This window comes from Archocentrus centrarchus, chromosome 18 (genome assembly GCF_007364275.1).
Source record: "Archocentrus centrarchus isolate MPI-CPG fArcCen1 chromosome 18, fArcCen1, whole genome shotgun sequence".
Classification (NCBI taxonomy): domain Eukaryota; kingdom Metazoa; phylum Chordata; class Actinopteri; order Cichliformes; family Cichlidae; genus Archocentrus; species Archocentrus centrarchus.
In genome coordinates, this window is record NC_044363.1 from 9,621,438 (window position 1) to 9,637,116 (window position 15,679).

At 41.5% G+C, this 15,679-nt stretch overlaps 1 protein-coding gene across 1 annotated transcript in view; it reads right to left on the minus strand.

Annotated features, from left to right (window-relative positions):
• The window catches only part of LOC115796985 (butyrophilin-like protein 2), a 43,787-nt gene extending 28,179 nt beyond the window's left edge, over positions 1-15,608 (minus strand). The window contains exon 1 of the mRNA XM_030753479.1: positions 14,876-15,608. Within this exon, the coding sequence (XP_030609339.1) occupies positions 14,876-15,608 (733 nt within the window). The remainder of the gene's footprint in view (positions 1-14,875) is intronic.
• Between the last annotated feature and the right edge of the window lie 71 nt (positions 15,609-15,679).

The following is a 15,679-nucleotide window of genomic DNA, read 5'->3' on the forward strand; positions in this document are numbered from 1 at the left end:
TTAAAAGACTATGCTAACAGTGCTAAATGTGGCCCTTTCCCAACTTTTTTGTGAGCTTTCAAATTCAAGAGGCGCTAATGTGTTCGTTTGTTTGAAAATAACCAAGTTAAATAAGATTACCAAAGAAAATACCAAGAGCTGTTTCAGTCAGTATTTTAGCAGTGTTAGCATGTTTGCATGAGTGCTAGCATGGTGTGCTGTTTGGTAGAAGAAAACTGAAAACCTCTACAGCATATGTGTGTGTGTGTGTGTGTGTGTGTGTGGGGGGGGGGGGGGGTTGCTGTGCTTTGGATGGCTTGGTATAGCAGCTCTGTATGACCCTGCTGTTCCCTGTATTTCATGCTTTTTTGTGATGGTGTCCTTAATTTTTGTCTCTTTTTGTAGTCTTTCTGTTCTCTGTGTTCTGATTCGTCCGGGTCCAGGGGAAATGGGAGCAGACAGGAAGAAGACTGATTAGTCAAAGCAGAAAGCTTTCTACACCATCACAGCAGTAATTGTTGTTCTATTGATGTCATTTCTAGGAATGCTTGTGACAGCTGGTTTGAATAACTCATATCCTCTACGTAACACAAAGAAGTGTCTCATTTTGTTATCTGAAAACTGGTTCAGTCTGCCCATCAGTCTGATTTTAGCTCTACCGTTTCTACAAAGAGGAGGAAAACTGTCCTGTAGCTTTTCAGCAAAAAGTAAAAGAAAAAATATATCAGATTTAAGTTGAACTTGGTTAGACTTGTGGAGAGCATGCTTCTCTAGAATACAACAGCTAAATCAGAACTCAATTGATTAGATATTATTCCATATAGGATTAAAATGTTTTTAAAAAATTAAAAATCTGATAACTTCAGCAGTTGGTGCTGCTCTTTCAAAATGCTGTGTTATGGAGCGGGATTCAATTTGAATAAAACTGTGAAATTTTTTTCACAAAAGAAATATACCAACCAGGACTGAGGAGACTATGCTGTAGTCACGCGAGACTTTGTGAATCTCGGCAGTATCGTTAATGGCGGCGTGACTCTATCAGCAAACATTTGCGTGATTAGCCTTTTTTTTTTTTTTTCGCCAATTTATAACTAGACAGGCTTAAAACCAAAAAATATAGGTAGTTTCTTAGCCTAACTTAAATTATTTACAACAATCTAGAGGACGGTGAAGAGGACCTGGATAGTTTGCTGCGGTACATCGACGGGTGTTTTGAGCGAGTCGTCATGGGGAAAACAGACAAGACGCCGACTCCCTCCACCAGCAAAGCAACGCCGTCCACAAAAAGAAGCCGCCCAGAAGATTCCCCAGAGGCAACTTCGCCACCCACCACCAATATTGTGGACATTCTGGAGTCCATTAATAACAAATTGTCCAGCTTTGACGCCCGCTTGGCCCTGGTTGAAATCCTTCACAAGGAGTTTCAGGCCCTGCGGGAGTCAGTCGAGTTCAGCCAGCATCAGGTGGAAACACTGGCTGCTGAAAACGCTGTCCTCAGAGAGTCGGTGAATTCCCTCACCGAGGAAACGACCCGGCTCTCAGAAGAAAATAAGAAAATTAAAGAATCGATTATCGAGCTTCAGGCCCGCAGCATGAGAGAAAATCTTGTGTTTTCAGGTATCCCGGAGAAGGCAGAGGAGGACCCGGAGGCTACAGTGAAGGAATTTATCCAAACTCACCTGAAGCTCCCGGAGGACGCCGTGAAGACCATCGCCTTCCATAGAGTCCACCGCCTGGGAGGGAAGCGACCCGGAGCACGCAGACCCAGACCGATCGTGGCCAAATTCGAACACTTCAAAGAAAAAGAGCTGGTGAAGAGCCGCGGCCGGGAGCTGAGAGGGACGGACTTCAGCGTCAACGACCAGTTTCCAAAGGAGATTCTGGAGCGACGCAAGGCCCTATTCCCCATCCGGAAGAAGCTCATGCAGGAAGGCTCCCGGGCTGTCATCGCCGTGGACAAACTGTATGTAAACGGACAGCTTTACCGAGACAAAAACACCACGCCATGGCTCTGCTGATCGATCAGGTGATCTGTGTCCATATTAACGTTCTTTTCTGAGTTTTTTTTTTTCAACCATCTAAACAGTACCATTAAATAGTCTAAATCTGTCTAAGTAGTACCATTAACGCCGACGAGTCAGCATAGTACCGTGATCGTTTGTTTGTTTGTTTGTTCTGTTTTGTTTTCCCCTCATCTAATTTCATTCTTATGTCACTTAGGTCACTTTTTACACGTCTTTTTTCTTTCTGCACTCAGCAATATGTTTACGTCACTTACAATGCTACAGTTTACTACACTAACATACAGCGCAGATGCACACACACCAACATACAGCGCACATACACACGCACACATCAATATAAAGGGCACACGCCAACATACAGAACATATGTACACACACACACACATCCTTAGTGAGCACACAACAGTCCATCAGTTAGTTTAAATATGAGCACACTCAGATTTGTCTCATGGAATGTGCACGGGGCTGGTTCGAGGGAAAAGAGACTAAAAATTTTTAATCGGTTAAAAGACTTAAAAGCAGATGTTGTTTTTCTACAGGAGACACATGTGTCCAAAACATCTGTGCTCACTCTTTCCTCTCCACAGTTCCCTCACACGTACTCAGCCTGCTATAACTCCAAACAAAGAGGTGTAGCTATATTGATTAACAAGAAGATAAACTTTAACATTAGCAACAGTACAATAGACCCTGAAGGTAGATTTATAATACTTAATTTATCTATACAGAATACAGATTTATGTATTGCTAGTATATATGGACCAAATGTTGATGACCCCTCCTTCTTTCATGCTTTGTTCACTTCACTCTCAGATCACTCTGACACTACACTAGTAATAGGAGGAGACTTCAACCTGGTACTTAATGCAGATATTGACAGGCTCAGTACAGCAGTGAGTCAGAGGAACTGGCAGTCTGCAGACATTCTTAAACAGTACATGAAGGATTTTGGACTTTGCGATGCTTGGCGTTCACATCACCCTACTTTGAGAGATTATAGTTATTTCTCACCAGTACACAAAACTCATTCCCGCTTAGATTACTTTTTAGTTAGCAGCTCCATAATGATGGATATCACAGACACTCAGATTCACCCTATCACTATTAGCGATCATGCACCGGTGTCTATGTCTCTGACACAGAAAAGAGTCACACCACCAATCAGGAACTGGAGATTTAATACATCATTACTTAAAGAAGAAGATTTTATTAATTATTTCAAAAAGGAATGGTCAGCATACTTAGAATATAATGATATTCCAGGAATATCACCATGTGTTCTTTGGGAAGCAGGAAAGGCAGTAATGCGGGGCAAAATAATATCTTACTGCTCGCATAGGAAAAATAAAGAAAAAGCACTTGTGTTAGAATTAGAACAAAAAATTAAATCTTTAGAAACTGCCTATGCCGCTTCACCACAAGAACATACAATTAACAACCTGAGGAAACTGAAACTGGAGCTAAATGAAATAATTGATAAAAGGACACAATTTATGTTGCAGAGGCTGCGTTTGGAAAACTTTGAGCATGGAAATAAATCTGGAAAATTCCTGGCCAAGCAATTAAAACTGAATAAAGAAAAAACAGCTATTTTTTCTATTAAAGACTCGACTGGTATTATTACTCATGACCCACAACAAATAAATAACTCTTTCAGAGACTTCTATGAAGCCTTATATTCACCACAGATTAACCCATCTGATACTGAAATTGAAGAATTTCTTAATAATATAAATCTACCAAAACTAAATGACAGCCAGGCTGCAGCTCTGGATTTACCTCTTTCATTGTGTGAACTTAGTGAAGCCCTACAGCATCTCCCAAATAATAAAGCCCCAGGTCCAGACGGTTTTCCAGCCGAGTTTTATAAAGAATTTTGGTCTGAGCTAGCTCCCATTTTTTTCAGAATGGTAACTCAGATTCAGAATGACCACATCTTATCTCCAACCTTAAACTCTGCTAACATTAGCCTGCTTCTTAAACCAGGCAAAGACCCCACACTCCCATCCAGCTACAGGCCAATCTCTCTCATTAATGTAGATCTTAAAATAATTTGCAAAGCCCTTGCCAAAAGATTAGAAAGTATTACTCCATTTATTGTACATCCAGATCAAACAGGCTTTATCAAGGGTCGGCACTCAGCCAATAATACACGTCGACTGATAAATATAATAGACTATTGTTCTATTAACAAATTAGAGACGACAATCGTGTCTTTAGATGCAGAGAAGGCATTTGATCGGGTAAATTGGAAATTCTTACTAGCAGTTCTGCAAAAATTTGGATTCGGTTCATCCTTTATAAACTGGATCAGAACACTACACAGCTCTCCGAATGCGCGTGTTAGGACAAATGATCTCATTTCACAAAGTTTCAGTCTGCAGAGGGGCACTAGGCAGGGCTGCCCACTCTCTCCCTCTCTTTTTGTAATTTTCATTGAGCCGCTAGCAGCAGCAATCCGTCAAAATGTAAATATTAAAGGGATTCAAACTGAAAATATGGACCATAAACTTAGCCTTTATGCTGATGATGTATTACTTTTCCTTGGGAATTCACAAGGCTCTCTTTTGAAGACTATCACACTGATAGATAAGTTCTCATCTATATCTGATTACTCTATCAATTGGAGTAAATCAACAGTTTTGCCTCTGAATTGTAATTTCCAGAGAACCTCTAGGACCCCACTAAAGTCAGGAAATATTAGATATTTAGGCATAAATTTTTCCGCCAGGCTCTCAGACTTGGTACGATTAAATCATATCCCCTTATTAAAAACAATAGAGGATGATCTCACACGTTGGAACAGTTTACCTATATCACTCATGGGGAGAGTTGCTGCCATTAAAATGATGGTTTTACCAAAAATTAATTATCTATTTTCATTGATCCCTAATAAACCTACTCTTCCTTGGTTTAAGTCACTAGATTCAAACATCTCAAAATTTTTATGGAAAAACAAACCATCAAGAATAAGCTTAAAAACTTTACAAAAGCCAAAACACAGTGGAGGTCTAGAATTACCAAACTTTTATTACTATTTCTTAAGCAGTAGATTGCAGTATATTTCAAAGTGGATCAAATCCAATTCATTAGACAACCCATGGCTGGATCTAGAACAGGCGTTTTGTGGAAAAATAAAAATCTCAGATTTACCTTTCATTAGTTCCAGTATTAAACATCATAACTGCTATAAAGTCCTTAGTATAAATACCTCTCTGACAGCCTGGTGGGAATTTTTAAAAATAACTAAGTCTTCACTCATCCCCTGTAAACTAACACCCATTTGGAACAATCCAGATATTTGTCAGAAAAAGAAAATGCTGAATTTTCCGTTATGGCGTGATAAGGGTATAAATAACTTAGAACATATTATCCAAGATGGAAATTTTATCACGTTCCAAGAACTTATATCAAAATATAGAATTGGCAACGGTAGATTTCTGGAATATCAACAAGTTAAGTCCGTCCTACAGGGAAGATTTAACCTTAATCAATTGAATCTAGAAATGCCTACTTGGGTAACAGAATTTCTTAACCTCTGTACCCCAAAATTGTTATCAAAATTATATAAATTATTAATAAAAACTGATGATTCAGTTTCCCTCCCAATTACAAAATGGGAGCGTGATCTTTCTGTCAACCTGGATCAAAATTTATGGACAGAAATATGTTTAAATATCTTCAAAATGACTAAAAGACCCCAAATACAACTTGTACAATATAAGATTCTCCATAGAACATACTACACTGGACAAAGGATGTTCCAAATGGGCCTTACACACTCAAACATATGCACCCACTGTACAAGCAATTCAGAGGATAATCATCTACACGCTCTGTGGTCTTGTGTACCAGTTCAGAGATTTTGGCAGAGGATTTGTGAAGATCTATCCACATGGTTTAGCTGTCATATCCCAACTTCCCCCAGACTATGCATCTTAGGTGATGTCAGTGAATTAATTATGGAGTTAAATATATCACACATAGTTCTTACTGCCTTGTGCATCGCTAAGAAGATGATCCTCATGAACTGGAAGACAAAAAATAAACTATGTATTACTCAGTACAGAAATTTATTAGTAGATCATGTTAGTTTAGAGAGAATGTCTGCTTCTTCTAAAAACAAATTGGAGGAATTTGACTCTCTTTGGTTCCCACTGCTCAGCTCCATTACTTAGTGGGGGTGATGGGCTGCGGGCTCTGCTCCTGATGTGCTTTGTGGGGGGGTGGGGGGGGACTCCGGGGGCCTGGGTAGCTGGTAGCCTCCTGGGGCTGGGGCCCTGGGGCGACCTTCTGGTGATGTCTGTGTGCCTGTCCTGGTTGATGGTGGTGGGGGCTTGGATGGTGCTGCCTTCGGTCCTGGGGTGTGGGCGGGGTGCTTGGGGGGGTGGTGCCGGCCCTCGGTCGGTTGGCTGGTCTTCCCTGTATGGCTTGGGGGCTGGGGTCTGGGGCCCCGGCACTGGGGCCGCGCCGGCTCCCGGTGGGCCCCCCCCGGCCCGGGGGGGGCCTCTGCTGTCCCGGCCGCGCCGCCGGGTGGGGTGGGTTGGCCTGACGTCGGGATGTCCGGTCTACGCTTTTGGGGCCCTGGGGTGCCTGCATTGCGGGGGGGTGGGGTGGGGGATGGGGCCGCGGTGGGGTGGTTGGGGGGGACTGGGCACTGCATTTCCATGCCCAGGCCAGTATGTCCTGTCGCCTGTTTGTGTCTATTGTTGAGTGAATGGGCATCTAGGAGGAGCGGGCCGCCCTCTGCGGTGGGGGCAAGGGCGCCAACCTCGGGTGCTGCAGTGCTCCGGGATGCTGTCACCGCGGCCCTGGGCTCACCTCCCCCTGCCCTGTGCTGGGGTGTGGGAGGTCGGGGTGCCTATTGAGCCAGCGGACAGCTGGCTCTCTTCTTCCAGGATTTTTCCTGGTCATATGCCCCCCCCCCCTCCCCCTCCCCACACACAAACACACACACACACACACACAGAATACACATCACTCACAGATGTAGGATGGAGAGGCCACGTGGAGAGCTGCACCACCACTTGCCTCTCCGTTTTAATTGCACTTTAGTCATTATAACTCACAACACATACACACTTACACCCTGATACACATAGGACCTTTGGGGCAGGCATGTTACTCAGAGGTTGATGAGATGGGCCGCTGAGGTGGCCCCACTCGGATCCTCGTCACTGTCTGTCTCCAAATTTTATTTGCACTTTAGACATGGAGGGTTTTGGGGGGGCAGTGTGGGCAAGTGCTGACGACCAACAGTTGGCGCTTGTGGCATAACTGTCCCCTCAATTTTAACTGCACCCTATACACCTCATTCACTCACAAACATTAACACATAGACCTACAAGTTGGGGAGGAGGAGGGGTGGATGGGTCATCTTACACCCCGATTTCTTGCGTCTCGCCTGGGGTAGGGGTCGGGTGGTTCCTTGGGGACCGGGCTGGTGGCGTCCTGGGGTCGCTGTTGGCCCTGGGGTGGTTTCCACTTGCCCCGCCTTCAGAGGGTGGGTAGCTATGGATGAATGTGTGTCTTTGTGTATTTGTCACCGTCTCCGTGAGTATGGGTGGGTGAGTGAATGTGTATGTATGGCATATCTGTGTGTGGGTAAGTATGTATGGGCATGTATGAGTATCTGTGTATAAATGTGTACACGGGTGTCTGGGTGTGTTTGTATGTATGGCTGGACCTGGGTCTGGGCCTTGTGCCTTGCCTCCTGGCCGCTCCTTGCTGGTTGCCTCCTCCCCCCTACCCCCCTGGGATGGGGGTGCCTCGGGGTTCCTGGGTGGGGCTGGGTGTTCTGGCGTGGGTGCTGGCCTGCCCCCCTTGGGGGTGCGGTGCGGGGCTGCGTTGGCTTCTTCGGCGTGGGGGGGGGCTCTGTGGAGGGTCGGGCGGTCCTTGGGTGCCGTGGGCCCGGGAGCCCTGCCGCCGGCCAGTGCAGGGGGCTGGCCGCTGGGGGGGGGCTGGCTTCTCATCGCCTTGGGTTCCCTGGAGCCCTCGCTCCTCGACTGGGGGGGCTCCGTCTGAGACCACCCTCTCCCGTCTGCTGGGGTAGGTATGCGGTTGTCTTTGGACTGAGTGGCCGGGGGTCTTCCTGGCTCTTGGTGGGCTGCTGGTGGCCTGGGGTTCCGGGGGCTTTCCGTACCTGCCTCTGGCTTCTGATGGGTGGAGCTGCAGCGTTTTGCCCTCATTGGTAAGTACGTTCCATGACACAGACACAAACATGACACAGACACAAACGCCCACTCAATCACAACTCAACAAAATTGTTGGTGTGCGTAACATGCTTTGTTAGTTTTGTTTTTCACACACAAATTTATTTTTGCAAGTATTGATAGTATTTTTTTATATGTTAAAGTGATGAAGTATCTGATTAATAGACTTGTGCTCTTTCCCCTTTTTTTTTTTTTTTTTTTTTTGCTCCCTTTCTCTCTCCCTTTTTCTTCTCTTTATTTTCCTCTTCTTCAGCCTGTCAGCTCTGGCTGTTACATAGTATGTGGAAAAATAACTCAGATAAATAAAATAAAGGGTTAAAACATCAACAAGAAGAGCCTATTGAGAACCTATAGAGCTCATCTTGAAATAGCAAATATGTTTGGCACAACAACGCATTCAGATCACAGTTCTGCTTGCAAGATCTACCAGACATGACAGGCTTAAAAAAAAAAAAAAAAAAAAAAAAAAAGAAATATACCAACCAGTTTCAGTTAAACTAGGGACACTATGCAAAATGAAATGAAAAAAACCAGCAGGTATAAATTCAATTATTTGGAATCTGCAGGTACTGAAGTCCATGGAAGAGAATAATAAGAAAGCACTGATGACAAAGCTGATACTATTTAGTTCTGTGTGTTTATTTTCATTTAAGGTATCCATTCTCATGTCCACAAATAAAATAAAATACATTTTTAATTACCATACTGAACATTTTGCACATAATTTCTACTTAATGTCACTTTATCATTAAATTAAAAATACAACCAAGATCTTGTGATGTGTCAGAAACACATTACAGTGATACAGTGGGTGAGTCAGTTCTTTAAGTTATTAAATAAATAAATATCTACACATCTGGTTTATTAAAGAAAAGCAAAAGAGTTAAACTTTCAGTTTTCAAGATAAAATTAAGGTAAGTTAAAGTTAAGTTATATTTGGACTTCCTGTATACACAAAATACAACAATCAGAGAATCTCCGAAATGTTCAGTTTTTACTCATTTCATTATATATTATAATTTTGTTCATGCCTTTTTTTTTCATTTCATTATTAAGTTTCAATGTAACCTTTTGAATAAGATTTCATTTGAATTATTTTGCACCTCTTCTTATTACAAATTATTCTGTATTTCAATGATTTATTGCATTAAAACCTGAGGAAACTGGGTCTTAAAAGATCACTTTTAACCTTTTCTTGCATTAATCTCTTCTGTCAAGCACACAAATATAAATTTACAATGCAACATCCATATACTGTATACACACTGAATCTGTATATACAGATCATAAATGTGAGCATTTAATAATGTGTCCAAAATGACAATCTTATGCTTTTTATTTAAATATGGCATTTATTTAAATAAATGCCATCTTGATGGCTCCTGTAAGCAGCCCCTCAGTTGTTCTTAAATGTACCATGCGGAGTTTTTGATCACTAGTAACACTGCAGAGTGAAATTTGGTGGCTATTTGTTTGTAATAACTTTCCATTTGCCTATTAAAACAACATAGGCACACCTGGCTGGGAACACACCTATTAAAATAAGAAGATTAACTTAATTTATAAAACATGTTTTTAGTCGTTCATCAGCAAAGAATACACATTATGGAAACATATTCAAATTCTCTAAATACTTGGTTTGATTCTTTCTGAGCAAACACCAGTGTTTATTTAGAGGTCATTTAGACGCCATCCTGCCAAACAGCAATCCAAGTTAGTGTCAGTGCATCCCATCAGCACCTGACCCTCTCCTCTGACCACCCCATCAAGTAATTGTGTGAAACTGAAATTTTCCTGCCACATATAACATCCCGTGATCATAATAAGTCAATCATTTTACCACATTCAGTACATTCATTCATTTCTGTTTGTATAATAGTGAGGAGTAGTGAGTTTGGCCCTAGAACAAAATTAAAAATCATAACTGGCAGAGTGTGGATCATTTAGCCATGTATTAATGTTTAAAATGTGCCTGTCTCTGATTTCATAACTTTTTTCTTATGTTTTGTATATTGTTATTATTATTATTATTATTATTATTATTAGTAGTAGTAGTAGTAGCATTGAATTTACTATCTAATAATATGATTCAAAACTGCAATACCCTTTGGATGTCATTTCAGATTATAGCAACTGACTGCATTTTAAACTTTTTTCTGCTCTACACAAATCTCTCTCTCGCGCGTGCGCACACACACACACACACACACACGATCACAAATGTCCACCATCAGGTCTTATCGGTTCTCTGACATTCAAGGGTCCTCAGGAAGAACAACTTGAACTCAAACCTGCTGCTGACCTTCTACCAGTTGTCCACTGAGAGCCTGCTGCATTGAGACAGGCCGGGGGGAGGCTTCAGAGGTCAATCAAGACAGCACAAAGAATTGTTGGCTGCCCTCTCCCCTCCCTGATGGACATCTACATCCCCTTGCCTCAGCAGAGCCAAAAACATCAAGGATAGCTCACACCCTGGCTTGCAATAGTCTGAACTGCTATCTATTTTATTTTATATATTTATGTGTGGAATTTCTAAAGTGTGGCACTGAAACAGGAGTGGCCTTCCAAACTCGTTGTACATTCTGAATAATAACAAATAAAGGTATTCTATTCTATTTTATTCTATTCTATTCTATTCTATTCAAGGACTCTTGTTAAAAGATGATGCTAACAGTGCTAAATGTAGTCCTTTCCCAAATTTTTTGTGAGGATTCAAATTCAAAAGGAGCTAATTTGTTTGTTTATTTGAAAATAACCAAGATAACTAAAATTAGTAAGGAAAAAAAAAGAGGTGTGCCAGTCAGTGTTTCAGTGGTGTTAGCATATTTGCATGTGTGCTAGCATGGTGTATTGTTTGTTAAAAGAAAATTTAAAAAGCTCTACAGCACATGATCAGAGTTTATGATCAGTGCTCTCTGTGCTGGGGTCATTGGGCCAAGGTGTTTCCAGTCACCTATGACCTAATCACACCTATCGCGCAAATGACAAACATAAACAACCTGCTATTCCAGAAGCCAAAGCTGTCATCAGATTTTACAGTGTGGGATCATGCAAAGTCCATCATTTGTTTGACTGTGACACATCACTTTTGCCATTCAGTAATATACTTGCACATAGACTTAATCATTCCTGGCTGGATATTAGTGAAGACAATTGTATGAGTTTGGATCTAAAGGAAAAGAAGATCAAAACGAGAGCCACAGACAGTAAGGTGGAGATTATTTAGCTATGTCATGTATGTCACTTAATATTTTTGCTTGTCTGTTATTATTAACAATATTTTAAGTGTTCACTGGTCATTAGCAGAGGCTGACTGAGAGGATTTTTTTCATTTTTTAAAATTTACTGTTAATTTACAAATATGCTGTCAGCAGTATACCGTAAACTGTAGTTGGTACAGCAAAAATATACATGAAGGTGAATTGTAATGAAATATTGTTGCCTGCCTCACTTTTGCTTGTTTTTGTTCCTTTCCTTTTTTCCACTAAAGCCCAAACACCACATTGAACAACATGTCAGACAACTCATCTTCCTTTGACTTTGACTGCTTTACCTCAAACATTGGGATTAGCATTAGCAGTTCCATCCTCCTCACCAAGATGATAGCTGTCCTCTTTCTCTCCATCCCCATCCTCTATGTGGGTTACCAACAATGGCAGCAGCAGAGCTCCATGCCATTCAACAGATATTTATATTGGGGACCACTGTAACCTTATGTGGCATATGTGCTAATAACTTAGTGGTGGCTAAAGCAGGCATGTATGGAGTTAATTTTGCTTTACCAGGAGATATCCTCTTTAACATTGTGACATGTGTGGAGCACTACCTGGCTGTTGTTCACCCCATCATTTATCTGGGGCTGAGACAGCAAGGTGGGATCAGGATCAGAAACATCTACATTGGGTGTGTGGCTGTGGCTGTGCTTTGGATGGCTTGGTGTACAAGCTCTGTGTAGCTCTGCTGTTCCCTATATTCCATATTTCTTTGTGATGGCGGCATCTTTAATTATTTTATCTTTTTGTTGCCTTTCTGCTCTGTGCTCTGATTCGTCCTGGTCCAGGGGAAAATGGGAGCGGACAGGAATAAGATCGATCAGTCAAAGCAGAAGGCTTTCTACACCATCACATCAATAATGGTTGTTCTGTTGGTATCTTTTCTAGGAATGCTTATTGCAGTTGGTTTGAGCAACTCATATCTGCTAAGTAATATAGAGAAGTGTGTCATTTTCTTGTCTGGAAACTTGTTCAGTCTGCCCAACAGTCTCATTTTACCTCTACTGTTTCTACAAAGAATCATTTTATTTAAAATGTGAACTAAAACATTTGTTTGCACAGTAACAGTGTAACAAGGTACAGTCATTGCATGACCAACATAAACTAATTTGCTTTGGCCAGTTTGCTGTGGCTTTAATCTGATTGTGACCTTTGACTTCATTCTTTATTTGAAGGGACAGTTACAATTAAAGTGACAAATAGATCACGTCTTAATATACAGAGGCAGACTGTGTGGTGTATGGACGGGTGGATTCAAAATGCAGGGCATGAAGCAGACAGAGAGTAGACAACAAAACCAGACCTTTATTTACAGCTGGAAACAGGTCCCAGCCAGTGTTAATTTTGCCAGTCAATTTTGATTTAGTTTTAGTCATAGTCTTTTGACGAAAATGTAATTAGTTTTAGTCATAATTTAGTCATCTGAATAGTTTGTTTTAGTCTAGTTTTAGTCAACTAATTAGTGTAAGAATATAGATGACTAAATTTACAGTCGATTCAGTAAAATATAGTGTAAAATGTAAATGTTTTTTCTTCAGTTCCCTTTAATTAGTCATTATACACACTTAAATGATATTAAACATTTATTAAAAGTTATAGAATATTATTAATGTTTGAAAGACCAATACACACAAACATATTGAACAAACATCTTCATTTACCTGAACTTGTTTATTGAGTATAATGTAACCAATTTCCCGAGATACGAGAGCAGATTACATTTAATAGTGAGATAACTGATAGAACAACTGTGGGCCTAAGATCAGAAGAACCTGGTTCGTGGAGCCAAGGAATAAAGCAGTAATAATGAGCCGAACACAGAGATGAAATTGAGTAGCAACTCTTATATTGTTACATAATAAAAATAAAATTTGCCATGGCTTACAATCAATTAACTGAAAACCCCAAAACAAAAAAAAGAAAATTGTGCACAAGTCCCACTAGGGATGAAAAAGGAAATTGTCCGTCTGGGTCTCTTATGGGAAAGACAGCCCGTGTTGCAGGTGTACCGGGTATGCTGAGTCTATCTGAATGGTCTGTATGTGTATATGTGTGTACTTGACTCTTTCCTTCTCTGGATCTGGGTCTTTCTCCAAAGTCCTTTTAGCTCGCCATCGAATTGGATTGGAATCTTGCTGGGTCCTCAAGACTGTTTTTCTTGTCCACTCAAAAAACCTGACCTACAGATAAGGTCATACATGTATATGTCCATTACTTCATATTCTTAGATGCATCATTAAAGATTCAAAATCAACATACCTATTGAATTTAACCCTGGTCATATGTCCTCAGTCAGTTAAATATCTGTTTTAGTTGTACAACATTCAGCAATTCAAAACTAATCAAACATGAGAACTAGATATTCAAGCACTCATATTACTTACTGTTCGTGTGAACAATGTTCTACTAAGTTACAATTTCAAATCAATCTTGTGAAAAGTTATCACAACCTGAATAAACAAACAATTTTAAACAAAACGAGTACACATACAAGTTGGTTTAGAGGTATCAGAGAAGTGTGCTTAATTTCTTCCCTTGCATTACAGGCCTATTAATACAATAGAGAAACTGCACCAAAAATTGCCCTCTAACCTGCTTTAATTTACAAAGGAGGAATAGAGTTCCCCTATAATTTGAGCTTACAAAACACATTTAGCAACAATACACAACTACAACTCTTCTTAGCATACATTACAATACATAAATCACAGTGACTGCAGCCTACTCGCAGCTACACATTCAGTTTGCACTTATTTCACCATAGCTCACTCATTAGCTTTAATTCCAGCAGCCGAAACAAGCTAGCTGTAGCTAAACGAAACGTGGTTCTCACCGTTGCTCTGGGTTTCAAACGGAGTTTGTTAGCTTCGGCTCATCCACAGCTCCCAACGTGAACGGCAAAACCAGCTGCTGTAACTCGTCTCCCTTTGCCGAATCACTCTCTCCTGAACTCGCAGCAAGTAAGCTAATTGCTTCTGGCTTTCTCTTCACTTTATCAACCGAGATGTTCTCCCTTCAGCATGTAGCTACCTTCTCCATTTGCGCCTGGACTTCACCCTACGCTTCTGAGCGTGATTCCTGATTGGCTGCTGAACAGCGTCGGATCGCATACACTGAACGATGCATTCAAGTGCAGTAGGGCATTTGAAATTTAAGCATACACTCCTATTAATTCCATTTTCCTTTCATTAGTCAGTTTTGTCACCTGGGCTACACCCTCACCTCCTGAACCTATGCACGTCCCTGTGCATGGTAGATGGTTAAATGATGATCACTCGGGGGGACAGAGAAGGGGTATGACCAGGTTCTTTACCATCACCTTCGATATCTTCCCAAGCTTTGGAGAGTCCTTGAAAGAATGACTTCACTGCAGTGATTAAGGGATTACCTAACTCCGGATAGTCGAGCCGTTTTGGTGGTTGACGGTTCCTCTCAGATCTTCTGACAAAATCATTCATATCTGTTTCCTTCTTTTCCTTCGCTTCATCCATCAGGACTGTCCCATCCTCCTCAGATTCTGCACTTTTACTGCCATTCTCCTCAGTACTCGCTGTTATCTTTGCTGGAACTAGAGGTTGCTCACCTTGGATGCTCGGGTATTCAACCTCAGGTAATTCTTCTTGAGTGAAGGCTGTCTTTTCTACTTGTTCGGTGGATTTGGGTAAGCACTCAGTGTCGCTCTGATAAGAGTTAGACTCAGTGAGTATCAGGGGACCATCTGAAGTACTGTTGGACATATCAGGTGAGTTTTGGTCAAGATCGGGTAGATTGTCAATATCAGGCGGGTTGTCAATATCAGGCAGGTTGTCAATATCAGGCGGGTTGTCAATATCAGGCAGGTTGTCAATATCAGGAATTCTCCTGGCATTCTGAGCGGTTTCTGGACTCTTGACAGGGTGAAGGCCTGGAGGTTCAGCACGCTGTGTATCTTGTACATTAGTCAACAATAGATCAGGTTCCACAGGACTTTCACAAACTGTGGGAACAGGAGACCCTGAATAAATTGGAATTAGTACATCATCTCCTTCATCTGAGGAGTTCTCCTCCTCTACAGCAGGATTAGCACGAGTTCCTGGCTTGCAGGGTACTGGGTTTTGGACAGGCACACAGCTTTCCTCCATGGGCAGATACCCACATGGGAGTAGTAGATCTCTATGTAGCGTCCAACCTTTGACAACGAACGTGTCCCATG